A 27,399-nucleotide genomic window follows, 5' to 3' on the forward strand; every position below is an offset into this window, starting at 1 on the left:
CTCTGCTTAATATTAGGTACACTGTTAATTTTCAATGCTTGTTAAAGTTTCAAGTTGATTTTCTGTCTGAATCTTAAAAATTGTTTTAAAAACAATGTTGTGAATTCTTATGGTAAAACATACCATAATAAATAATAAATTGACATATTAACGTCCTTGTTAAAATCCATCTCCATAATCTTTGAGAACTTGACATTACGACGTGCCTTTTATTGTACCAACTATTGCATATATTTCCAAAAATAATCTGGAAACGAGCAATCGCAGAAAACTAGAGCATAAACCAATTTCATAAGAATACAGTCAGCGCAGATGCCTTTAATGCTGAAAACACAGATATGTAATGTCTTCGTATGTTCATCATCGACAGTTTTCTGTAGTTTTTGATTGTTTTCAACATGCCTAGCAACGCCACCCCGTTAAGGCATGACTTGACTTGGTTCAAGCTCCACTCGAACTAAGTGCCAATCTTTAATCTAGTCTAGTTGCCAAGAGTAAGAAAAACACTTAACCCCTGAGAAGATATTGATATGATTTTATGCTGGAAAAGAACACAAAGGACTATTGCGGGTCAGATCGTTTTTCCTGACAAGACCACGCGTGCTATTCCCTCCCCAGGCCGCTCTGCGATGCAGGCTGGTCCCTGACGGATCTCCGAACCCCGCCCAGCTTGTATGACTGGCTGCTTTCCACCACAGTAATCACAGACTAAAACTTTGCCACTTCACTACAATCTGCCGTTTCCAATGCTGAGCGCTCGGGAGCGCATGGATGAACATCTGTGCGTGAGTCACTAATGAAGGGACTGCAACGCTTCTTGCTACCGGTACCGTCATTTCTTTATAAACATATGTCGGACTTCTTATAAAATTCTTCGTCTATTATTATATTTTTCCGTTGAGTTTATTTCGGATAAAGATATAAAGAAATCGCGTAAAGATATAAATCGGATGTAAAGGTATCGGATAAAGATATAAAGATTTGTGTAATTGCAATACATTAGTTTTTAGAACTTAATTTATAGTTTTGACTAAACAACGTTTATTTAATTTTGTTTTATTCATGCTTATAGCTGAGTTACGGCTTTATCGCTTAGAATTTAAGCGTTTTATAGAAACAATAATAGTTTTAAATACATTTTTAATTTATTTTTGATCGACAAATGTGTTGATATTTTGCGGCTTTTGATACAGGTTTTTAGTTCTTTTTTTTGTTCAAGCGATACGTGTTAGAATGCAACTTTGAAAGCTGAATCGTAGCCGGGGATTCAGTCATGCTGCTTGTGATGTTCTTCTGCCTGCTGCCACGGGTCCTTTCGGAGGACGCGGGGGCTCCCCTTACTCTTCGTTACCACGTACTGGAGGAGCAGCCCCGCGGCACGAGAGTGGGTCAGCTGAGCAGCGACCTGCAGAAGCGATGGGAGAGCGGCTCCCTTGAGGACTTTCAGGTTGTGGAGCACGGTAATGTGCTACACTTCGAAGTCAGGAGAGGTGACGGTCTGATTATCACACGCAGCCGGCTCGATCGTGAGGCTCTGTGCCATAACTCGGGCCTGTGCGAGATACATTTCAGTGTGCTGTACCGGCAGGATGGTACAATGCACTTTCTCAATGTAGTGGTGGAGGTGGAGGACAAGAATGATCACGACCCTGTATTTCCCAATGCTGAGCAGGAAGTGGAGATCTCTGAGGCAGCTGCGCTGCACACGCGCATCCCGCTGGACCGTGCTGTGGACCCTGATGCTGGGCCCAATAGCCTGCAGACCTACTCTCTGTCCTCCAACCAACACTTTTCCTTAGATGTTAAATCTCTCTCAGAGGGTGGCAAGCAAGCGGAGCTGGTGGTCATCAAAGAGCTAGACCGTGAAAGCCAGTCCTCATTTGAGCTGGTTCTAATGGCCTGGGACAAGGGTAACCCTCCCAGATCAGGTAGCACGCTGGTCAAGATAAACGTGCTAGACTCCAACGACAACAGTCCTATGTTTGAGGACAGCACTCCCACCATAGTGGTGAGCGAGAACACCCAACGTGGCACTCCTGTAATTACTGTGAAGGCCAGTGACCCCGACCAGGGAGCTAATGGACAAATTGAATACTTCCTTAGCAAGCACTCCCCTTTAGATGTGCGAAACCTCTTCACTGTGGACCGCTTTAATGGCACCGTGACCCTGATTGGCACGTTGGACTATGAGATGAAGCGCTCTTATGAGGTCGAGATCCAGGCAAGGGACCTGGGTCCCAATGCAATGCCCTCCCACTGCAAGGTACATGTAAAGGTGACGGACGTTAACGATAACGCCCCCAAAATTCATGTCACCTGGACACCCCAGGGCTCACCAGTGGCAACTGTTGCAGAAGGCGCAGCAGACGAGACCTTTCTTGCGCTGGTTATGGTGTCAGACATGGACTCGGGGGCAAATGGGGAGGTCGGCCTTCACATCAAGCACGCAGCAGGTCACTTTCGTCTCAAGAAGATCCATAGGGATAACTACATGATCATCACAAATGGCACCTTGGATCGTGAGCGGGAGATGGAGTACAATCTGACGCTGATCGCCCAGGACTATGGTGACCCTTCACTGTCCTGCATCACATACCTGACCGTTCATGTGCAGGATGAGAATGACAATGCTCCTACCTTCTCACAGACTCATTACATGACCTCTGTCAATGAAAACAATGCTCCAGGCCTACATGTGCTCACTGTGCAAGCCCATGATGTTGACCTGGATCTCAGCGGGAAGATCTCATATTCCATCCAGGAGTCAAATGAGCTGGGGACATCCACAACGTTCTTCTCCATCCATCCCACCAGTGGAGCTGTCTTTGCCCGGCAGTCATTGGACTACGAGGAGTCTCACACCTTCTCCTTCGTTGTGGAGGCCGTGGACCACGGCCAGCTGCCACTCACTGGCAGCACCACAGTGGTGATCAATGTTCAGGATGTCAATGACAATGCCCCAGTTATTGAAGACCCAGTTCCAAAGAAAAGCAGAGCCCGCGTGAGCGTTCCAGTCAATGCAGAAAAAGGAGAGGTAGTGAGAGAACTAGGGAATCAGGTCGATGTCCATCATGAGCTTAGTGGTCCATCCTCAGTAGAAGGCAATCACTCTGTTGCTGGTCAGTCTGAAGGTTTCCTGGCCACAACGATCAGGGCTAGTGATTTAGATTCTGGCATTAATGGGAAATTGCACTTCAGGATAACAAACAAAAAATCTGATGGGTTATTTTGGCTTGATGATTCCACAGGAAAACTATATGTAAACACAAGCAATGCTACAGAGCTGATAGGCAAAATGTATGAGGTTGAGGTCACAGTGTCTGATATGGGGACCCCTGTACTATCCACTAGCACTACGTTGGAGATCACTTTTATCAACTTGCTCGACCACTTAAAGAACTCATCCCCCGGCCAGCGGGGCCAGCTAACTTTCACAATGATGCTCGCTGTCTGTCTGGGAGTCACCTGCCTGCTGGTTCTCCTGGCTGTGGCCCTGATAACAACGTTCTGTCGTCCAGAAAAACGTGACAACAGGGCTTATAACTGCAGACAGGCCGAGTCCAGCTACACACGGCACCCTCGCCGTCCTCAAAAACAGATTCAGAAAACCGACATCCAGCTAGTACCAGTCTTGAGAGGTCGGAGGGCTGACCCAACCAAGAGTGAAGCCCAGCGACTCTCTGCTGTTGCTTCAGAAATTGAAGAACCTTTCCTTTCTCCACCAACCAGTGATACAGGGCCACATGAATCTTTCTCTGGGCAGGAGACCTTTCCACTAAATCCCCTGAGGGCACTCTGCAAATCTACCAATGATGAACTTGACGGAACCTTGCCCCGAACCCCCGCTGCGACTTACCGCACGTTGCGTCGAAGCAGGAACTCGGAGTCTGCATGTTCTCATTCCCAGGCAGGCACATTAAAGCGCCATGGACAGTCTGGGATAGAAGTTGGGTCTGAAGACCCACCGTGCCCTGCCTCTCCTTCCCCATCCTCAACGACCTTGCGGAGGCCAAAGAACTCAGAGTCCAGGAGGGGGCAGGAGGCCGAAGATCATCGGCAGCTGCTGCGGAATCTGGTTCGCCTGTCAATGGCGGCCTTTGGTGAAAACGGCTCCATTGAGCTCTCCTCCACCTCTCCAGAAATCCAAGTAAGCACCATACCACCACACACACATCCCTCCTCTGTGACGTCTTGTATAATTTCTACTTTTCTTTAATTAGCTGTTAAACATGGTAATGTTTGAGGTTTGGCAATTTGGTAACTTAATATGAAAAGTAGAGCCATTTGTAATGTTTCATTTCACTGGAGGGGAATTCTGCATTTAGTTGTTTGTAGAATTTGGGATATGTGGGTTTATTGACTGCCTGGACTATGGGTTGATTAGACGCCCCAAGTGACTCTTGATGGATGACGTTGTAGCTGTCAGGGGGTCTGGCTGCACATTCGGTAACTGAAGCTCTTCTTCAGCCCCAAGACACTGCAGTGACTGGTTACCTCAAACATGGCAGGGCAGTGTGCGGCTGCTATATCACCCGGAGGGGACATAGTCAGAGAACACTCAGCTATGTTTTTACGGGAACACAACACTGCCCAAGCATGTCTGGGCCATCAACAGACAGTTACCTAGTGCGTTTTAGGTTTTCTTTAAAAAACAGAAAAGTAACGGGTCTCATTTCAAAGCTTGCCCACTGCTTTTGGCGTATCTGGACTGCGTCCCAGTTCCTGAGGTGCATCTCAGCCAGGGTAGGGTAAGATGGACCCTTATCCAGTTTAGCCACTGTCCTGACCCAGTTAATAGTACAGTAGGGAAGGGAGGTCTCTGAGGAAAAGCTAAGACGTCTGCGGTCGACATCCTGGAAGGAAACTCGGGAAGAATGGTTCCTTTGCATGGAGCCTTTCCTGTGATTGACAAAAACTAGTTTCCTGTCTTAAGGCAGACTTTTAACTGGATTCACTGCATTTTTGCCTTTTCACTCTCCCAGTGCACAGCTTAGGGCATTCCACTGCAGGCTCATACCACACTGCATACAGTGCCTTCTGAAGCCATAAATGGATTAGACTCTCGCTGTCCTGATTCAACAGATGCGTATTGGTTAAGAACGTGCACCTGAAGGTTGCTAGTTTCAGTCATACTAACCTTGAGAAAAGTGCTTAACTTGAATGGCTCCAGTAAAATACTTAACAAAGGGGTTTAGCTAAAAGTATTATTAGTAACCTGTTTGTCAATACGTGTTCACTGCACATAATAATCTCCATTAACTGGATAAATGCATATGCACAACAATAAATCTGTATGTCGATGTATACAGTATTTATCTACGTAATTTTTTTTTATATTATACTAAGCTGTTGTGAAATATGAAGTTTATTAACATATATTGGCTTTAGTGTACATGCATTTATGCACATAACTGTATTTGCAGTTTTATGATGTTTTTTTATGCCAGTGTGATTCGGACCTCACTCACTCTGACTCATGTCTCCTGCTGTACAGCAAGTGTCGCAGCTGCTCTCCTTGCTGCGTCAGGGCCAGTTCCAGCCCCGTCCCAACTTCCGGGGAAACAAGTACTCACACCGAACTGGCAGGTAAGGGGCACAGCCACCTCAGCCTTTGTCCGACAACCAGCTGGCATTCTTCTGTTTGCACGGACACAGGAATCCCCCCTCCCTCCTTCCCTGTCCCTCCCTGGGTTAACTGCCCAGGCTTCCTTTCAGGAAGCAGGGCTGCATAAATCTGAAGTCTCTGTCCTGGGGGAATCTGTTTATTCATTTTTAAATGAAACGTTTGTGAACGTTTTACTTTTGCATACACTGAAATGCGCACAAGCTTTGCTGCAAACCTTGCAAATGACAATGAATGTAACATATAGACAAACATACCCCCAGAGCTCAAACTGTGCACTGAATGGACTGCTGATGCAGCAGTGTGGTGCCTAAAGACTAACTGCAATAGGCAAATACTTGCAGAAAAAAGAAAATTCTGATTCCAGTAAAAAGATCTTCAAACATAAAGTGAGTGGAGGCCTCGAGAAATTTAAGGCGTTTAAGGCGGTGCACACCTGAGTTGGCGATATTTTTAGACCTTGACGTGATTCTGAGTAATAGCTCTCAGATAGACAGTTTATTTGTTCTGGTAAGTCCCACCCAGAGCTGCAGAATCCATGCCCATACGCACTGGCGCGGGCTGTCAGAGTCCCTGCAGGTTTTCCATCGTGGTGGAGACACACTGACTCACGGGACCCGATGGGGCTCCACACGGCTGGGCACCAGACTGTCATTATCGCAAAAGCTTTAATCAGCAGCACATGCGGTACAGCTTTTAAGTCTGGCTCCTTAAAGTCCCTGCAATAATGAAGTAACGCCCTCCGCTTCACCTTGCTCTGCTAGCAGAGCCGTGCTGCCTCATTGCCTTGATGCTTCACCCCAGTTAGCAGAAAAATATGAAAAGGGTGAGTTGTGGTGCCTAAATGTGTGATTCTCTGGCTGCCCAGTTCTCGAGTTGTCTTGGGTTTAGTCTTAAGCTGATATCCTGATTGAGCCACCCCCCTCCCCAATCTCTGCTAGCAGTTGGCACATGTGGGGGTTAGGCAGCCCACCAGACAGTATGTCGGGTGCTTTGGTTGGGGGGGCGGGGGGGGCGGCTGGCGACAAGCTTTAGCTCTTCACTGCAGCCCAGTCATATGTCCTTGTATGTTTCCTGCACTCCTTTGAAGGTCTGCTGTGCAGGATGCTGATTGGCTGAGCACCAAGGACAGCGGACACGGCGAGAGCGAGGCCGGAGATGTGGACTGGGATATGGGTCGAGACTCGCCGATTGACCCTCTGCAGGGGGAGGGCTTGGACACCCTACTCAACAACACAGGTAGGAGCTGACTGTGCTCTTTATTCTCCTAATGCACATTTCCCCTTAAAAAATAATAGTAGGGAAACAACCTTCCCAGTCTAACCATGCCATACCCATAAAAGAAAAAACATTATTTTAGCAATATACAATTTACTGCAACTGAGCTGGAAAGAGCAGATTACTCTGCTTAGTAAAATTGTCAGAAATCAATAGTGATTTCTCTCTAACCTGTTGTAGACTAAATGTTCTGTTGTTTGAATATGAGATTGATCCGTGTTGTGTGGCTTATACATCTTTATGGACTTTGTGTCAGTGTATGCAATTAAATAATTTGCCAATATGAGTCATAGAACTGTAGTATGAAGAGGAAGAACCCTAAGAACGAATGCCGTTCTGCTTAGGCCAGGGATGAGGTGCTCTGCTCGTGGTCTTGCCGTTCGCTCACTGCGTGGGGATCCGTCTCGCCTTTTCACACCCGCGAGTGCTGAAGTCAGATTATGTCGATGTGCTGCTCTGCATTATACACATATACACAAACTGAACAAAGAAAAGCGCAGCCGTCGGCCCCCCGGTGACTCATTTGCACCCACAGGGATCACTGACGCAGCAGCTCACACTAGAACTGTGGGACTGTGCCTTTCAGCGTTAGCGCTCTCATTAAAGGCACCTTTGCGAAGAGGGAAAAAAACCATCCTTGGCCTTTCTTTTAAGTACATAATCCCAGGATCCTTTATGGCTGTAATTCCATCTGTCTGCTTTCTGTGTGGAGTGAACTACACCCACCCCCAACCCTTAAACTCCCCCCCAACCCCTGCGTTTGTGCTCTGAGGCTGAACGTGATCAGACGGCTCTGCTCGCTGCTGGTCTAATATCACATTGCAGGTCCCCCCCTCATTGTGGTTGAAAGACACGGTGCAGCGATCTGCTAGTGGTGCTCCTCTTGTTCAGCGCTATCTGTTAGCAGACCTCCAACCTTTTCTGTGCCTCTGTTTACATAAAAGAAAAGAGCACAGGGTGACGATCAGGAGCCTGATTCATACATAGATATTGTGAGAGGTTTGATGCAATAAAAATTAAAGTTATTTAAATTCAGGTTAATGTCCACACTGATGCGTAGTACAAGTGTACATAATAATAATAATAATAATAATAATAATAATAGTGATTTTTCCATTTCATGTGGTTTCCAGGGTTAGGCTGTTCAAAGCAGAAGTCTGCGGTTGACTGGCAATTCAATTAGTTAATCATAAATTAACCGCAATCCTGGATAGGCAGAGCTCTACTTCCATTACCATCCTCTACATCTAAGGCCCATGCTCTTTGGGGGAGGGGTTGGGTGTTTTTGCGGCTAGTTCTGGTTTCAATGGAAGCACAGTTGTTCAAAGGATTAATGAGTGCCGCTGGCTCTCCCTCCTCTTAATTAAGTTGTAACGAGGCGAAGCCACATGGCTCACTCCGGAAGCACCGTTAACTCTGGAGCTAGACTCCACATTTTGCAGTGATTTACTGCAGTGCGACTGTGAAACTAAATTGGATTTTAAAATGGATTGGATTGTAAATTTTGGGTGGCAATTACTTTCTTCCGGTTTTCAAATTTTAGCGCAATGACTGCCGGTGAGTCACCGCTGATATTTTTGTCATGTGTTCTTTTGGTATGGAGCAGGTAGCTTGCGCAGACCTGTGGCAAGACAAACATTTCACGCTAGTATTCTCAAAACAGACGCTCTTGTGGTATGACCTCAACAGTTATTCACGAAAAGCCGTTATGCTCAAGATTGTGCTGGGCCTTTTCACTTGACCCGATGATTATTTAAGATAAGGTTTTGTTTATCTTAGTCCTTGTTTGGATGAAGATTTTGTCTACCCGTACCACCAGCTGAAACACCTATGGCGTCATTAAAGGCTCTGGAGTGTTTTTTTTTGTTCATTTTTCTTTAATCTAAATCTGGACCACAGACCTATGATCGGGTGGCACACGTGTGTCTGTGTGCTATTGTGTGCAGCAATTAATCGCAGCTGGTTGTGTTTTTATCTTTTTATAGTTTGTGTCGGTTTCCTGCAAAAAAAAAAAAAACATTGACTGAACACAATTTCTATATTGTGCCGAAGTTGAGCGCCTTAAGGTCTGCATGTGCGTCTGTGGAGTATCCAGACATTATTAGATTAAATCCATCCTTCAGTGCTGTTTCGAGGACTGGGGCCTCTTCTGGCTGAGACCAATTAGGACTGTCTGCAGAGACTGTGTCCCAAGGTGGGGAAACACAAGAACAGTCATTCTACCCCATCGCTGGTAATAGAGGTCAAAGGCCGTGGAGTCACAGGGTCATCGATTACTTCTGCCGCTTCTGCCCATTTGAATGGCTGTTGTGCTTTTTATGTACATTTGTGGGCGCACGTATGCCACAAAACATTTGTGCATCAATAACGCAAGAAACTTCCAGAGGAATTCCGTTTGGATCATCAGTGTTGTTGTTAGGTTTTTAAATGACTAATTTTGTTTTCTTGTTTTGGCTATCAGTCACTCTGCCTCTGTTTATTTGTGTAAAACCCAGATCCAGTTTCCTTCTTTGTGATTCAGGAAACAACAGATGACAGGAAAAGCTTTACTCACTACAAGCAGATAGGTGAAGAATGTGCTTCCTGTGGGGAATTCTATCCTGTTTTCGCCTCCATGCAGCGCTACTGTAAATAGTCCCAAAGAGGGACGATGCGTGACTCCTACTGATTCAGTCGTTGTGGTTACACACACATCAGGAGAAGCTAAATGCATCTGCAGCGGAACAAAAGCTGCCACTGCTTGTTTCAAGATTCCAGAATTTATTTGTCATGTGGACAGTAAGCAGTCAGCTCCACTCTGCGATGAAAATCTTACTCCTTCCACTAAACACTACTCTGACGTTGGGTGGAGTATCTTGAAGACTCCAGTAAATATAGCTTAAAACTATATTAGTTACTTTGAATAAAACCAAGACCAGCACATTCTGGCCTGATCCTGTGCTCCTTTAGGATGCCTCAATAAGTGCTAAAGTACAGCATTACTAACAGCTGCTCCATTATATCTCATGACAGATGACGTATTCTGCGATGTGCCGGACCCGGCCTGGATGGCACGTCTGTCACTCCCTGTCACCGCTGACTACCACGAGAACGTCTTTGTCCCTGACGGGCCCCAGGTCCCGGACCCCTGCACCCCTTCTATGGAAGCTAAAAATGACACCTGCTTCTCCACCTTTGGGAAGACGGCGGAGAAGGGGGCCCCCCTGGACGGGGCCCTGCTCTCCGAGGTCAGCACGCTCTTTGAGATGCTGCTCACCCAGAAGGCTGAGGCTCAGCCGCACACCCCTGCCCAGCTGCTGTACCGGCTCTCTGCTGCATACCGCCGTTCCTTGGGGATGGACGGGACACCAACAGGGGGCGCCAGTCCTCCTTAAAACCCTTGGGACGGGGGCAGAAATCCTTCGGCAATGCAGTGCTCCACCTTGCTAGACCCCAGAACAATAGTAAGTGATGTGAGTGGCAGTGCGGGTGGGACCGCGGTTGGACCCTTTGGTGTTACCTCATCCAATTATATTCCCGCTGGTTCCCTGGCATACCTGGCCCTCCACTTATGTGTCAAAAAAAAACAACAACAGCTGACTCAAAGACTCATTAGGTCAAGCAGTCCCCTATTCATCAGTGTGGGAAGACGTTTTGAGCTCAGGGTGCTGAAAGTTGGAGCGGCCAATAGATTTTACTTTTTTTTTTTTTTTTAGTAGCTGTCAACAGCTAACACTAATCATAGTCACCTCTGAGCCATTGCGAGATAATTGACATAAGGCTGTTTTTCTATGACAAAAACTATTGGCATGGGCAAGCTGAAACTGCATTACCACCAGCAACCAGAAGGGGCGCTGACGCACCCTCAGTGTCGCCATTTCCAGCACTACTTCTGATACTTTTTAATGTTTGTGACTGAACATGATAAAGTAACAAAAGAAAGGGGGGGGGGGGGCAAAATTCCCCCCCACAGCTATGCAGACATCACTGACGGAGTAGAGCGGGGGCTCAGTGGGAACAAGCTGGTGGCCATTGTGAAGGACAGGGGGACTGTTTGTGAGTCTAACTGGTCCCATTTCACATGTGAAGGAAACGACACTTTGTTTCCAAAGACAAAACGCCAATAACAGCTACCTTGCTTCTGAGAAGCAATGAGTGACAATCTGAGCACAATGGACCTCGTCCGTCCACAGTCCCAGAGGAAACCAACCATTTTTATCCAGCAACAGCTTGTATTCAAGTCTAGATTTAAACAACATGTTTAAAGAATGCAATCATCTACAGCATTTTTAATGAGTTCCACATTTATGTTAAACATACACAACAATTTAATGTCTTGACATGGCCAAAAACTGGCCAAGATGTGTCTGAATTAAGCTCTCTGGTAGAGCCATCTTGTAAAATTGGATTTTTTTTCCGTTATAAACAAAACAGACAGCACTTTGTACATGTTTTTCTAATAAAATAATTACTCAGGCTGGTGTCATTCCTTAAGCTCTTTAGTTCCATCATAAAATTGGGTTAGTAGCCAATAACCATGATGGCCGATTTCTACATTTCATACCTTCAGCTCCAAGACTTACAGGTTCACTTCCTGCCTGCTTGGTGTTAAAGGAGTCTGCATGTTCTGCTCATGTTGCGAGATTCTTACCGCAGGTTTTCATTATGCCCTCTGATTCCTGGAACAGGCTCTAAGCTCATTGTAACTCTGCACTGAATAAGCAATTCTGGAAAATGTCTGTGTATAATAAGTGGTGGTGAAGGTTTCCAATTTAGCATATTTCCACAAAATGTATGAACTACCAATGTATGCAGCTGTAATATTAATCCCCCAAGAGATTGTATGGATATGGGTCTGTTTCTTTTTCCTTAATTCCTGGGTTTCCTAAGAGCTATTATGATGTGTTTGATATGTCTATAAGGTTCTAGGGACACCAGTTGAGTTCCAGCAGACCTTGGGTCAAGCTGTTTATGCGATATCTCCCTGGCTGGCTGCGAATGTAATCAAGGAATGACTGCGCTCCAGAAAGGTGTACATTGTTAGCCAGGAGGACGCAGCCGGTGGCGAGTGACCCCCCACTTTCCAACAGCATTAGTTCTGGCAGGTACTGCTGCACGTCATGGTCCATCAGCACCAGCTCCACTAGCTTGTCCCCCAGATGTGAGTGCAAATGAGTGATGGCCTCCACAGATGGAGATGTCAGCACCTGGAACTGGCAAGAAACACAGGTAAGTTCACTCTGTTCTTACAGCAGCTGCCACAGTCATTACAACACATAATACCATGTAGCAACTGAGAAATGTCAGAAAAGAGAGCCAGCGAGCATCTAGCACCCATGGAGCAGTTAGGATTAAGGGCCTTTGCACAGGGGTTCATTGGTGATTACCAATGGGATTCTATTACTTAAAGATTTAAATTCAATACTGGTTTGTTTCAAGAGCGCAATTTCACTAAATCCATATTAGAACATTTTATTAGCAGAAATCTAATTGGTAATGATATCGCTTCTGTTTTTTCAGGAAATCAAAAATTTGAACATCACAAAATGAGATATATAAAACCTTACCAAATCTGTACAGAAATGGATGTTTTACTAAAATAAACTGGCCAACTTCGCAGTTTAGAAGTGTCTGTTTATTTGTGTAAAACCCAGAAGTGTCCTACCTGCTGCCCCCTGGAGGTGTGTGAATGTATCTGCGTGGACACATTTACAGATGCAGACCTACTTGTATTGCGTGTGTGTGTGGAGATGAGGTGGACCATGCAGCAGGACTGCCACATAGGAGGTCTGCTGGAATGGCATTCAGAGTGTGCAAAATCATACTTGGGGGTTTTTGAAACCAGCCACCAGGATGATCTCCTCTCCTGCATCAGCTGTGGCGAGGTCCTTCTCCACAGTCAGCAGCCGGCCGGAGGAAGGCAGAGCACACAGGATTCTAATGGATGAGTATCCGCAGTGAGTCCCCAGCTCGAGGGCCTGACTGGGGGCCACGCGGCGCACCACCTCTTCCACATACTCCCCTGCAGGTGATAGGCCACTTATATTATGTAGCTGCAGGGCTGGGTGAAGGCACAGGCACACCAACCTACATCTATTTAAAAAATAATAATAAAATTAATCTGCTATGATGCACTTCACCTTTCTCTCGGCCGATGGCAAGAGATGGGTGCGCCTGGGCGTAGAGGTCAAACGTCTCCAGCACACTCTGAGCCTCGCCGTGGGTGCAGTTAACGAAAACGAAGGCATGCATGCTGCGCACGCCTTGCCGCGGCACAAGCGCAGCGCCGCGTGCAGCGCGCGCCGCCCCAAAGAACCCAGCTCCGCCCAGTAACGCGTCGCCACAGCAACCATCACCGGGAGCGAGAGCGCCAGCAGCCACATCCCACTGCGAGCTAGGATACACTCAGGCGGTTACTGGGAAATATATAAGGGGAAAAAATTATGTAATATAGGATTTACTGCTTCGTATCAATACCGTGTAAGCAACACTATGCATACTAACAATGACATAAAAGACGCCCACAGATTTATCGTTGTTTTCATTTTATAATTGCCAATATTGCCATCATATTTTCAGTTAATCCGAACAGATCCTAAAAACGTGCGTACAGCCTCCGATCAGGAACTAATCAACATGATTTGAGTGTTGGGAAAATACGCTCTGGTTCGGTTAGAATGTGTGTTTTCTAATGGATAACAAAAGCCCTTCAGCTGGCTTTGCTAAACTCAACAGTAATCATACAACGTTGACTAACTAAGAAGTAACTGCAGTAACGGCAGACTACAAACAGGTAAATCGCTTCCAGCCAACATTTGGTGGACTGTGGATATCGGAGGGTATGACAGCCTATAACGTTCATTCGAGGGGCTTGGGGCTACCAGTACCATTGCAGTTTTATTTAAAACATCCTTCGTGGTGGTGTGTTTTATTGGTACAGAACTAGTAGTTTTCCTTTTTAATAAATAAAGCGTATTAACTCTAACGACAGTGTATGACAGTGTGTTTTGAGGAAGAGCGTTTGAGTATTTTCACTGAGCAGATAAGATATTCATATAAGCAGGAGTGCATGCTGTTTTATTTTATATACGCTTGCAAAAACTTTCACGAACGGAGTAATTAAACACGTGTTTTTGGCATTGGGTCAGTACTGTCACCATGTCAGATGCGCCTCTTCCGGTTCTCGTTCGCATTTCTTTGGCCCACGCAGACGTGCACCTTTGTATGCATGTCCTAACGATTCAGATTTTTTTCTGTATTCTGTCTTTCATACAGTATATGTTCCGTCTTTTAACAAGTCTGTTGTTAAAGCTAAATAAAGATGCCTACTCTGTTAGAGTGGTCAATGCAAGCTAAACTTAACCGAGTTGTGTATTTTACTGCACACAACAACAGCTAGGCTAACTCTAACCATAAAGTTAAGGCGGTCACGCATATGAGATGACAATAAAGTTTACTTTGACTTGATGTGTAACAAATACAGGAAACCCGAATCAAACCGGAAGCCGCTGAAACAGCCGATCATCTACGGCTTTGAATTTACGACGAGGGTAAAATACAATGGAAATCAATGGGGATATATGACTAATAAAAATTGAATTATAGAGCTCTATAACATGAATTCTTACTAGTAAAAATGCAATTCTCACTACGGGTGTATACGAATAGACTTACCCCGAAATTTTGCGTCCTTCGTCAATTCAGTGAATTTTTCGTTTATTATTATAAATTATGGACTACTAGTGAGAGTTGGATTTCTGATTATTTACTCGCAAGAAAAGAAAATCAATTACTAACTACATAAAAACCGGAACACATGCCTAGATGAACTACGGGCTTACGAAAGCCGAGCGATAAGCAGCAGAGATCACTCCGGTTTTATTCGTCGCCGGTGTCACAAACATATGTCAGGTCACATTTCACTTTACCTGGGAGCCGTTTCCTGTCAGTAGCACGAATCTGACCGGCTCATAGCCGATACAAGCATACCTGCGCACACTTAAAGGTGTAGAAGTCTCCCAGTAATATACAGTACAAGTTATTTTTTTGTTCATCAAACACTCACCTAGATTAATGACACAAACCCAAAAACTTAAGTACACTTTTCTAGTTTTATTATTTTTTCTGTGAAACTGCTGACAAATGCTCAGACTTAAACAACATAATCTTATATATATATACACACATCTCACTGGATACCAGTGCCTTAAGTCCCATACACATCCTTTGGCAAAGTACTTTTTTATCTCTACATACATACATATATACAGGCCATGATTTCTGTGCAGTCCAGTGCAACAGATCTGTCTATAAATAAATAGTGCAAATCTGGAGAAACAAGTTCCGTTTTGATACAAATCTGGTTCATTTTCATCTATTGCGCGATGTGCTGCCTCCCCAGCTATCACCCAACCATGGTCGCAAAGAGGATGTACAGTTAGAGCAGGGGTGTCAAACTCCAGTCCCGGGGGGCCGGAGTCCTCATTTCTCCTCATTTAACACACCTGATTCAACTTCTTGCAACTCCTTGTGCTAATTACCACACAGAATCATTTGTGGTGGAACAGGGGAAGAGCTAAGATACATAGGGCTGCGGCCCCCCAGGACTGGAGTCTGACACCCCTGGGTTAGAGAATAACACTGGACCTCATTCCTGCAGACACAAAGTTTCACATTGTAAACAGTCAAGCATCTTTTCACAAGTTCACTGAAATGAATTCAGCATTATCCTTAATCTCAGGAAGCCCTAGCCGTCTCCCTAACCTGTCTGCATCCCCAGACTACCCTCCCTGCTCCAAGCGCCCATTATCCAACTCCTATGGTCCACCCACAGGGGGCAGTGTTTGTGGACACCAATGATGACCCTGACTCCTGGGGTAGCTCTGGCAGCGGAGAGAGCAGGGGCCAGGCGTGGATGCTGCCCATGCTGCAGCTGTGCGGGAGGGTTCGGCTGCTACAGCCAGACTCGGGGTTGTCTTGCGCTGCGCTGAAGAAACCTGCGCTTAACAGGAAGTGGAGCTGGTCAGCTGACGCGAAACAGGGGGCCGAGCGAGTCGACCGCAGGAACACGTTCTCAGGAACGCCGACGACTGAAGAGGGTTGAAAAAAAGCTCATCAGGTCAGCATTCTGTCACGCCTTATATAAATAAGACCTCAAGATGTATGTATGCTTTAAATTAGCTCCTTAATTTTTACTTTAATGAGGCTTGATTGGGTATAACATTAATGTCATGTCTTCAAACAGCTACAGGCCCCTAAACAAGCTTTGCAGGTGTATTTAACTAATAAAAATAAATGTGTCCAATATCAGGAAGATAATTTGATTCATTTGTGCCCTCAACCATTTCAAATTAAATTAATTACAAGTAAATTAAGTTCTATTAATGCCAGAGTCACTTGTAATGGCAGAAAATAATATTTTCCGTAGAGATGAGTGTGTGTAAATACATGCATCCAATATGAGAGAGGATGTTGTAATGGCTCTGTGTGCGTGTGTGTGTGTGCATGTGCGCGTGTGTGTGTATCTTACACCCCGCTCTCCAGGCAGAGAGAATGCGCCGGGCCTCTGGGTTTCCCCCTTCAGCTGCCCTCCGGTACATCTGCAGGGTGGTGCTGAGGCTCCGCCCTACTCCCAGGCCCTCTCTGTAGCAGTGCCCCAGGTACAGCTGGCTGACTGCGTCCTGGGGAGCAGAAGTCAAGCCGACCAATCGTGTTTAAGCTTTTGACAGTGATGGGATTAACCTCCATTCATGATTGAGCACTGAGCACTCGACCTGAGTATTACACCCAGAGTTGTACGCTCAGGATTTATGAGTTTGTGCTACTTTTTTCCTTGTGTGTATGTGTCTATATATATAAAACATATTTATTTACTTTTTTGTGGTTGCTGCTCTCACTCACCCCGTGCTCTGCTGCCATTCGCAGGTAGTGCACTGCCTTCTGCCAGTCCTGAGTAGGCTCTTGGGTAAACAGCACACCCAGATATGCCTGAGCCTAGGGACAGAATTTGTGCCATTATGATGCAGGTGCGTTCACCTTGTGTACAGACTATGTGGTAGTTCATGCACCTACAAATGATACTGAACTGAAACGCAGAAGGCATTCAAGCAACTTCCTTCCAGGATAATAAAAGCATTCCGCTTCATACGGCATAGAACACAGTAATATTGACTGTAATATCCTCCTGAGACCCAAAGAAAATAAGTGTCCTTCAATTTTAGGTTATTTGTCTTTGGAGGAAATAAGACATCTTACAATTTAGATTTTTTTCAAATTTATTTCCATTTCTAATTTCACAGCATGTTCTCTTTAGTGTACAACAGGAATAAACATGTTTCCTTACATCAGTGAAAAGATAGATGCAAAAACAAAATGTCCACTATAATGGACATAAATGAATGGATGGGATCTCAGGAGGATATAGACCATTTGAAACCAGCCTGCCTGAGAGAAACAGCAAGACATCTAGATATCTAGAATTCAGGATGTGCCAGAAATGGGGCACCGCATGAAACTGTACATGTGTACTCAGACAAGCAACTCGCCCTGACCTTTCTCACTCCAGATACAGCAGCTTTCTCCAGTAGGTCAATTGCTACGAGTGTGTTTTCAGTGTGCTGCTGCTGCCCCCTACTGTGCAAGAGGTGCATGGCATAGCGGTATTGGGCCTGGCTGTGCCCCCCTGCTGCTGCTTGTCTGTAGAACTCAACGGCCTGTGGAAAAGTATGAGGGGAAAGAGAATGTAAAGCGGGGAAGAGGGCGCAATTCCTGGATATCGCAATGCATTACAGATAAAGGAAACCAGGCAAATGGAAACGGATATGCATGTCCATTATTTACAGTCCAGTCGTGATCTTAGTGAGACTTCGGCATCTAGCAGGTGTGAGAGCAGCGGTTCCTACCATTTCCAGGTTTCTGCTGACCCCTTGACCTTTCTCGTAGCAGACGCCAGTGTTGAACTGGGCCTTGCTGTAGCCATGCTTGGTGGCGGCCAGAAAGCACAAGAAAGCGGCTTGGCTGTCCCCCTTTATTGCGCTCTCTATGCCTGTGCACCATGGTACAAAAGTACAGAAATAACACTTAAACTTGTGCACATTTATAGCCCTTTAAGTATAGAATAGCTACACGCTATGAATGGCTCAACATTCCTCTTTTTCATGTTCAGTCTGAACCTACGTACACTGCATGAATAGTGACCTAGAGAGCTTAGGGCACTTTTTCACGGCACCAAGTGAAACTTTCTCGAAGAACCAAAAGTACAGTACTTCAAGTTGTTGGTTTTCCACTGGCCTAAAAACTGGTTGACATCACAAAGCGTGCCAGGGTATTTTGTACTGAATACAAAAAAATGGCTGTAGTGTATTATCGGGCTGGATGATGTGCGACATTAATACCAACATCGCATGTTACGCACATACAGTTCTTACATCACTAGTAAGCTAGATTAAGATCAGGCTTTTTCTTACTTTCAATTCTGCATGAACATTATAGCGCAGAGTATAAGATTAGCTAAAACATTTTTACTCTATTATAGAAAAAAAACCATAGCTAGCTTTGCAATTTTAATTATTATTCCTTTTATAGATTATCTAATATATGTTTAAAAATCAGTTTAAAGTTTACCTCTACTACTTTTGCATGAGCGCTGTACTCGTTTTCTGAGACAATCATAATCATTTTCATCCTTGTAGTTTGAATCACTCTTAGACGGGTTTGTGAAAAATTAATGAACTTCTTTTTGCTTTATTACGGAGCCTCTAATGGGACATAGGTGATTAATATATATATATTTTTTTAATTCCTGTTCGTTGTTATGCTTATTTTGAAATTGGGCCTGAAGAAGGTAAACTGTTTTAATAGTGAAAAGTGATTACATCAGTATGTGACACACACTTATGCTACAAATACTGGTGTGTTACCAATGATGTTCAGGATAACAGGGACGCTGGATTCGGCCACGTGTCTCAGATTGTCTGCAGCACCTGCGAGCTCCTCGTCCAGTGCAGGGTACTCCTGAGGAGAAAAGGGGTGAACGGCATAAGCCCGATGGCACCTCCATGGGGAGCAGGAAGCTGCATTCTTGCGGGAACCTCACCTTCTGGCCCTCGTGTAGATGATTTTCTGTAGCAGTTTCTTGATGAGCGCTTTCCACTGAAGAAAGGGATTCATCTGCAAAGACATTGAAAGTGAGGCCTCTGTTGTCATGACAGAAAAACCATGGCGTAGGTACTGGTAGCGTGTGGCTCAGCGGGCTAAGCCTCAGTGCTTGTGATCGGAAAGTTGCTGGTTGCTGGCAAAATAGTCATGTCTGCAGGTCCTTGAGCAAGGCCCTTAACCCCCCTCTGCTACAGGTGGCTGCTCTTTGCTGGCAAGTGTAATCTCATCTACATAAGTGTCTATAGGTCATGGAGAGCAAGATGGGATTAGGTGAAAAGAGAATTTCCCCATGGGGATCAGTAAAGCATCATTATTATTATTGAAGTAGTAAGAGCGTGTGCCCATTCATATGGTGATGTATGTTTTCTGCTGAGGATTTTCAAACACTGTTGTGTTTATGTGTCTCCATTTTAACTGCTGACCAGCAGTCATATATGAGTAGGACTTTTGCTTGGGTATGAGGCATAGAGACCACACAGTTAGCTTGAATTACAGGATAACAATGAGCACTAACCTGATTGGGAGTCACTGCTCTGGGACGCACCCACTGAATCGTAGAAGGTGGAGTTTTCTGGCATCGGGGGGGTGTGACTTGCCCCAGTGCCACTTCCCTTGTCCTCCAGGCTAGACCTCAGGCAGTTGACGCTCACGCCCCTTGGGAGGACATCCCGGCGAGACACTACATATGGACACGACCACAAGGACTCAATACCCAGATTTGACCCCAAATGTGAGCTCTCTTCTCTTCCCAGGAGATGAATAATGAATAAATTTGTTTCCAGTGTGTACTGTAGATGTTTTAGAGAAGAGAACATGAAGTGCTGGGGTGTTCTAGCTTGTCATACACAAACCTTAATTCAGAGCTCTTAATTTAGTTCTAAACTAACACTGACTGTCCAAAACATTAGTTTTGGTGGATCTCCTAACAATTAATCTGCATTGACATTCTTATAGAAATAACAAGGCTTCTTAACCCTGGGTTCTACAGAATTCCCAACTCATGTTGACAGGCATTATGTTCAGATATTAGCTTTGAATCACTTAAAAGAAGTTCCTTATGTACAACTGGTGAATCCAATCCCTAACATCAGGTCATTCAGGGTGGTAGACTAGACTGAAACAACACATGTTCAGCGCATATTAACAAACTCACAAATCTCCAGCAGCACACGATAACCACACTTCTTCAGTGATCCTGCCTCCCTGTATGTTCCGACTCCAGATCCAGGACTAGCTTCGTTCACAGCGAACTGTGAGTGGATCTTCCTGCAGATCTGCATGAGAAGCACGGCAGCTGTGCCCTGCAAAAAGAGGGCCTTCATCACAATTATCAACATCCTCCTCCTCGTCCTCTCCACCTAGCAGCGTATACCAGTGTTTCCCAACCCAGTGCTTGGGGACCCCCCAACAGTCCACATTTTTGCTCCCTCCCAGTTGAGAGGCAGCAAAAACATGAACTGTCTACAGGTCCCCGAGGACTGGGCTGGGAAACACCGGTGTAAACAAATGCCAAAAATAACACCACCATCATTCCTTATCAAAGCCTTATCAAAGCGTGCAGGAGGAAGAATGACAGAAATAGTGAGCGCCTGAACGCAGCGATATAAGAGCCTCTGCTTATGTTATGCAGGGTTCTGTCAAATAGGTGGCGCCACTTACCCAGCCCATTGCATCCAGGGCCGTGTAGCGCGGCAGTCCACTGCTGCAGAACTTGAAGGTTTTCTTCTTCTGCTTCTTCCTCCCATTCTCCTCTTTCTGTGAGCTGAATTGTTTAAAACAGCAACAACAAAGGTGTCAATTCTATTACAGGGACCGCAAAACATCTTTTATTAAAGCAAGCTCCGTCACTTGCATGAATTGAATATCAGCATTGCATTTCTGTTATATTCACATTTATTTTAAGGTCTTTTTTTAATGACTTGTTGGCTCGGTTCACTGAGGATTACACACCTGTGTGTCCATCAGCGAATGCACAACTCTGCTATTAATCCAGTGACCGACATTGCTTGTTCGCCTCCTTCGAGCAGCCCATACTAGATTATTTATAAATAACCTTGGCCTTGCTGGTATCTAGAATGATGAAACAGGTGGTCAAGGGGCTGGGCATTACCCGCTGTCAGAGGGGTGCAGGCCAGTGGACAGCGCTGTGGAGGTGCTGAGCACCTCATCTTCCACATGATGACCTTGGGAGAGCCGGAGGGGGGTGTTGCCATGGTAACGACCCAGGACTAGAGATGTATGGACAAGAAGAGGTTAGTGTCACACCTCCCTTCAGCAGTGCCTCTTAACCTGCACCCCCTCTAGGCGTTTCCAAGGATGAGGACGGTCATTACCAGCTCACTTCACAGACTCCCCATTTCAATATGTTTAAGCACCTCTGCAGGTATATGAGCTAAGCCCCACCATGTAAATTCACAACCTTCTGATATGAATCCAAATGATTATGCCCACATTTAGCTATAAGGACTTGGCATTCAGGGAAATAAGCTAAAATGATTAGGCTGTCATTTTTTGGCCAAAAGTTTAGGGACATAAATGATTAACTTTTCACTTTTTAAGTAACAACTTTTAAACTAGTTTAAACTGCCCGCGTCAGCGCTTGGTAGCTTCGCGGTTTACACACCAGTTTTGTGCTGGTTTGGTAATATTGTCGCGGGTTAAAAAGAACAGACTGCAGTTGGGGTTATTTTGGCCTGGTTCGAAAATAGACAGCAGGTGTCCTTTTAAACCAGAAAGATAAAAATTATCAAACAAAATTGATATGACACCCGTTCCGTACCATCAACACATTATGGGTAGGTTTCAAGCCATATCGTGGATTTCGAAACTACTTGGGTGCATTGTTTTGTCTGGACCTGTCGGGAATTGCTAAATAGGTCTGTACAGACAAGTTACCGGCGGCGCCACCTTAGCAATGTCAACTAAATTATGCTAAAATCGCAATTACGAGTCGACTACTAATACACTCCCCAACTTAATAAACATGTTGCAAATAAATACTGTATATATTACTGTATATAAATACTATATAAAGTCATAAATTGTAATAAATACTGTATAAACTAGCAGCACATAATTAGAGATTGCGTCAGTAAAACGTTTGCAGCAATAACAAATCTTACCTCTTCCCACGAATCCATGTAATCTCCACATGGCGTACTCTTTATAGTATCTGTTTAGAGTGTTCGCGATCCTGTACGTTTTTCATTCGAAGAACATTAAATGACATTGTAGACCAGCGATGCGCCGCCAACCTATAGTGCTCGATGGCGTGATGCACACGCATGCTGGCTGGGTTCCGCCTCGTGCTGCAATCACGAGACCGCAGAGGGGCGGGGCTAAACTCGAGCTGCAACGAATGGCGCCTTCCCGTCTCGTGGAGTACAGCGCGCGCGCCACCGTCTTATAAATGTGAACGCAGAACCTGCTGTAGTCAAGTATCAAACTTAACAGTGTTCAACCATGGGCAATATTATATAAATAACTCTATAAACGTTGGTGCATCATGTTTTTAATAGGAAACACGAAGGTAGCATTTAAATTGGACTAATAATTAGATACTGATAATTTTATAACAATCAAATCGTTCCATTGACTGACTTTTGTCAGATTTTTCTCTTCTGGTATTTGTTCCGTAATCTGAATATTCGACTGCAATTGACGAGGCGTTTTCCTCTCGAGAACGAAAGACTAGAGTCAGGGGAAAAACTTCACACTGTAAGGATGTGTTTACTTATTCAGAAAAGAGTTACCCAAATTAGAATTTGACATGACTGGTGTAAAGGTCTGCATTGGTTTAAAATAGTCACTTAAATACCAATTCTTAAACAGTCTTATTAATTTAAAACTAAGATATTATTTTAATTGCTTTAATAAATTATTCTGTAATTAAGATTATTTTAAATGTATTCCTTTGGTGGGATTAAGAAATATGGAATAACTAAATAAATGGACGCAAACCTTTTGTGAATTTTTATAAAAAAACTTTCAGTATCTATTTGCTATGGAAGAAATTGCGTCAGAGAGAAAGCAAGACAAACTGACAACAACATGGCCCGATGGTGGGAAGGGGAGGTGTGCAGCTCAGCGGGTTATGGTGCTGTGCCTGTGGTTGGAAGGTTATTGGTTCAAATTCCAGCGTCCACAGAGTGATGTCGTCGTTGGGTTCTTCAGCAAGGCTGTTAATCTCCAGTTGTACCAGAGATTCCTGACCAACATTTGGCTAAATGGGTCTGATAAATAACTAAAAAATACTGAAATATTAATTGCTGGAATTGAAAGGTATTATTTTTATTTTAGTTGCAGAGCTTTATTACCGCCAGGGGGCAGGCTATAGCAAGAAAAAAATGTAGAAACGCATCTTTTACACCGGATCAGTAATTTGCATGTTTATTGCGAATGCGAGCTATCTGATTAATTTTCCCGGTACTCTTTGTCTTTTGCTGTGAATGCCTCTTAGCGCTTTTCGCAGAAGTTAAAAAGTGTTTTTGTTAAAAGAACGAAGAGGACCCCAAAATGCCTTTATCTTATTCACTTTCCAACTTGTGCAAGAATTCATTCTTATGAGTGATATTGTTGGCTATTATCTTTTAACTTTGGATGTATATGGCTGCAAAGCTCACTTAAATACTTTTCAGACACATTAAACTTAAAAAAAGAATATAGCTGCCCTGAGCAGTTTGGGGAGGCTACCTAGCTGTCTCCAAGTTACGATCATTACCGTAAGCACACACACGTGTGTGTGTCTATATATGAAATTATACATAATTATCTATCTATCTATCTATCTATCTATCTATCTATCTATCTATCTATCTATCTATCTATCTATCTATCTATCTTTATTTATTTATTGATTGATTGATTGATTGATCGATCGATCAATCAGTTCAGACTTGGTAATCCACCAGAAGCTAAGCAGGTTTGGGCCTGGCCAGTACTTAGATGGGAGGCAGACTAGGAAAGTGGGTTGCTGCTGGAAGGTGTTGGTGTGGCAAACAGGTTGGCCCATCCGGTGGTCTGTGTGGATCCCAGTGCAGTGGTGGGGACTCTGTGCTGTAAGAATGCTGCTGTTCTTCGAATTAGAATTATGACTCACGTCTTAAGTCTTAAACGATCCCTGGGCATCTTTCGAAGGAGTAGGGGTTGGTACCCTAATGTCCTGGCTAAAATTGCCCACTGTGCCCCTTTCAAGTCTGGCCTCCTAATCATTCCCTATATATAATTGGTGAATTCTCTCCTGCCCCTTCACCACCTTAGCTACTGTGTGGTAAGTGTACTGGTGCAGAATGGCTGTCATCACATCATCCAGGTGGGGGCTACACAGTGGTGGTAGTTGGAGTGGCTCCCCACTGCTTCTGCAAAGTGCTTTGGGTGTCTTGAAAAGCGCTATATAAATGCGACATTCATTTGTGGAAGTACTCAACTTTGGCTTGCTTGTAACAGATGCATTGTTTGAGGTAGACAACATATATCTGTAGTTTAGAACAGTGGAATCCAATCATACATGTACAATTGAGCTTTTCTTGGTTCTGTAGATTTTTGTATGACTTCAAATAAGTAGCGGCTAGTGTTTTAGTAAGGCCACTGTTTACGATTAATAATACGGTAAAAATATCAAAAAGGGCAGATGTATTGAGAGACATATAATACAACTTAAAATTTATATTGAAAAAAATCTGATGGCTCCAACATTAGCACATCATTTACAAAAGATGATACTTTTTATTGACAAAATTTAAAAATGTAATGAGCATGTAGGTGTATATTATGATTGGTAAATGTATGGCTGACATTATAATAGAGTATTAAGGCCCCAAAAACCACTGCATATTTAGGTCTCTTGCAGTTTTTAATGCTTAAGTTAGCCCCTTATAGTTCAGCTATCTATGATATTCCTTTATGGTGGGCTACATGAGCTTTTTTATGGTTACATGTGCTTATCAAGACTGTGCTAGCCCTATGGCATTGTTATAGCACAGATACTCTCCTCTGACCTTGTCAGCCCGGATGCCAGTTGTGTCTTTGAACAGTGGAATGGAGGAGTTGTATGGTTGTTGCCGTGAATACAGATACATGTGAAGAGATTCTGTTGTATAAAAGGTGCTGACACAAGGGAAGCAATTAACTGGACGCTCATCACATGAAGCCAAATTCGTGGCATCATATTCTTCATATTTTTCTCCCCGCTGTTAACCTCCTTCACCTGTAACTATTGATGCCTCTATTATCCAATATTTCATTCTGTCCGAATCAGTGATATTATAGTTTTAATTTTTAAAATTTAGTTTCTGTTTTTAAATCATTTTATATTTTCATTTGAAATCCAGTTTAGTTTTCAGTGGGGTTTTATTAGCTTTTATTTTGAAGATATATATCTATTTATTTTATTTATATTTTGCTTATAATTTAGGTTTTATTAATTTTATTTCTAGGGATAGATTCAGGGTTGTAGAGCTATTTTATCTGTAGAGAATCCTGCATGAATACTGCATATTACGTACTAATGTACTCAAAATGGGCAAAACATGTTCCAGGTATTATTCATGGCGAACAAGTAACACTGTAAGGTACCAGTAAAAAAAAAAAAAAACTAGCTAAGTAGTTTCTAAAAACCGGAAGGGAAAGTATTTGATGTTTTATTTTATTTTATTTTGTTTCAGTTAGTTTCGGAAGCAATATTTATAGTTTTTATTTATTTGTAGCTGTAAAGTTTTATTTTTATATCTTATTGTATTTCAGTTTATGAAAACGTTCTTATGGATGTAGTTCTCGTTAATGATAATAACCCCGGTCACAATCCGTTATGTTTCCCTTGATCTCTTTCTGATCCCTTTTCTGTTGTATTTCTATACACGATACTGTTTCCTTTCTACAGTATCCACAAAACTAAGTTCTAGCTAAGTCCTCTGTTCTGCTCTCTGCTAGGCCTTTCCACGGTCCTGCCGCAGAGCAGATAGCAGAATGCAGGCCTCACTACTGCAGAATTCTGCTGTTTGATCTCCCTGCATCAAACATATCGCTCTTACTCAAACTGAAGTCTGCTGTTCTCCTGCTATTGACTCCCCCACTCCTCACACAACCCTCCGCACCACTCTGTCGGCTTGAACATACCACATTTTTACCTTTTGCTCCCATAGTGTTTGCTTCTCGGTGTATTTCAATGTCATGTTCAGTCAAGGTTGAATACAGAGTTTGATGTATTCTAGGTCATCTTAAATGTGCATTTCTTGCATATTTTACTATCACCGTAGCAGCAAGTTCCAAAAGCCCACATAACACATAGCACAGGTAATGTGTGGGAAGTATCCTTTTTAACCAGTAATCTTAGATTTTGCGGTTGAAGAAATTGCAACCATAACAAATCCCTTCTGCTAAAATTGAAGAAGTTGTTGTTGATATGCTTCCGTGCTCAGTTGATCCTTCTCCCAAGACTCATTGTAGTATTGATTCAATATAGTTTTCATTTTACGTCTTCCACGGATTCTGCTGCAATGTTACTGCTGCATAAGTCTCCAAGGATGTATATAACGGTCAAAAAACACTTATAAATTTACTTATAAAACTCATATCATGTGAAAATTAGAACAAAAGGGTGACTTCTCCCAGCAAGCACATTCTCTTTTCATTATTTTTTGTCTATTCAAAAGCACTAAAGAGTAATGGTTCGCCTAACTCACCTCCGACACCTTGTCTCAACCTGATTGTAGTGCCTTTCCAACTCGTTTTATTGTGCTTGTGTTTTGGTTGAGTGATTTTGTCTGTGACAAAGCCAGATGATTAATAAATGCAATTGATTGGGCTTTCTGCTGCCAACGCTAGTATTCAAATATACCTACATACATGTGTAGTCAGCTGAGGTAGTTTGGCCATCTTGCCAGCTTTAATGGAAGCACCCAGGTGGACACAGTGGAGAGATTATATCTCCCCCCCCACTTGAGAATGCCTAGGGCCCCCAGAATGAACTGGAGTCTGTGGTCTTATAAATGACCTCCTCAGCATGATGTGTCAGCTCATACTATCAAAGGCAAAGTGTTGTGAACCTGAAGTAAAATATCCTCAATGTCAAAAGTATAAATATTTTCTGTAATATATAAACCACAGCATTTGAACAGTCTTTGCCATTTTTGTTTTTATGTTACTCAGATGCTGTCTACTTGTCAGTATGTTGAGTCAGTCCTGCTGTCTATGACACATAGGACAGGATCTGGAGTAGAGAGCCAGGCTGTTTCACCAGCTACAGCAAAGTGAAGTAAATGACAGCATAGCCATCCCTGACCTGATGTGAGAGGAATCTCTTATAAAACTACATTTCCCCCCCTTTTTTTTTGGTACCTAATATAGTGGGGTTTTTATAGACATCT

General features: G+C 43.8%; 3 protein-coding genes across 4 annotated transcripts; 1 reads left to right on the forward strand and 2 right to left on the reverse strand.

Moving 5' to 3' along the window:
• Positions 1-720: 720 nt before the first annotated feature.
• Positions 721-10,832, forward strand: pcdh12 (protocadherin 12). Its single transcript, XM_023843012.2, has 4 exons — positions 721-4,147; positions 5,495-5,586; positions 6,714-6,862; positions 9,914-10,832. Exons 1-4 carry the CDS (start codon positions 1,274-1,276, stop codon positions 10,273-10,275), a joined length of 3,477 nt encoding a protein of 1,158 aa, XP_023698780.1. The 5' UTR covers positions 721-1,273; the 3' UTR covers positions 10,276-10,832.
• A 322-nt stretch (positions 10,833-11,154) lies between these two features.
• On the reverse strand, positions 11,155-14,878 carry LOC111859884 (transmembrane O-methyltransferase homolog). Of its 2 annotated transcripts, none has more exons than XM_023843014.2 (4): positions 14,555-14,878; positions 13,021-13,296; positions 12,706-12,902; positions 11,155-12,093 (listed from the first exon to the last, which is right to left on the reverse strand). In XM_023843014.2, exons 2-4 carry the CDS (start codon positions 13,130-13,132, stop codon positions 11,806-11,808), a joined length of 597 nt encoding a protein of 198 aa, XP_023698782.1. In that variant the 5' UTR covers positions 13,133-13,296; positions 14,555-14,878; the 3' UTR covers positions 11,155-11,805. The 2 variants fall into 2 exon arrangements, with proteins under 2 accessions (XP_023698782.1, XP_072573573.1); XM_072717472.1 differs by having other exon boundaries at positions 14,809-14,823.
• Positions 14,879-14,972: 94 nt separating this feature from the next.
• dele1 (DAP3 binding cell death enhancer 1) lies at positions 14,973-22,333 on the reverse strand. The gene is made up of 12 exons (XM_023843013.2): positions 22,159-22,333; positions 21,147-21,264; positions 20,696-20,798; positions 20,190-20,337; positions 19,551-19,715; positions 18,975-19,048; positions 18,799-18,892; positions 17,782-17,924; positions 17,431-17,592; positions 16,781-16,873; positions 16,410-16,560; positions 14,973-15,969 (listed from the first exon to the last, which is right to left on the reverse strand). Exons 1-12 carry the CDS (start codon positions 22,187-22,189, stop codon positions 15,686-15,688), a joined length of 1,566 nt encoding a protein of 521 aa, XP_023698781.2. The 5' UTR covers positions 22,190-22,333; the 3' UTR covers positions 14,973-15,685.
• Between the last annotated feature and the right edge of the window lie 5,066 nt (positions 22,334-27,399).

Source organism: Paramormyrops kingsleyae, chromosome 10, assembly GCF_048594095.1.
Source record: "Paramormyrops kingsleyae isolate MSU_618 chromosome 10, PKINGS_0.4, whole genome shotgun sequence".
Classification (NCBI taxonomy): Eukaryota; Metazoa; Chordata; class Actinopteri; order Osteoglossiformes; family Mormyridae; genus Paramormyrops; species Paramormyrops kingsleyae.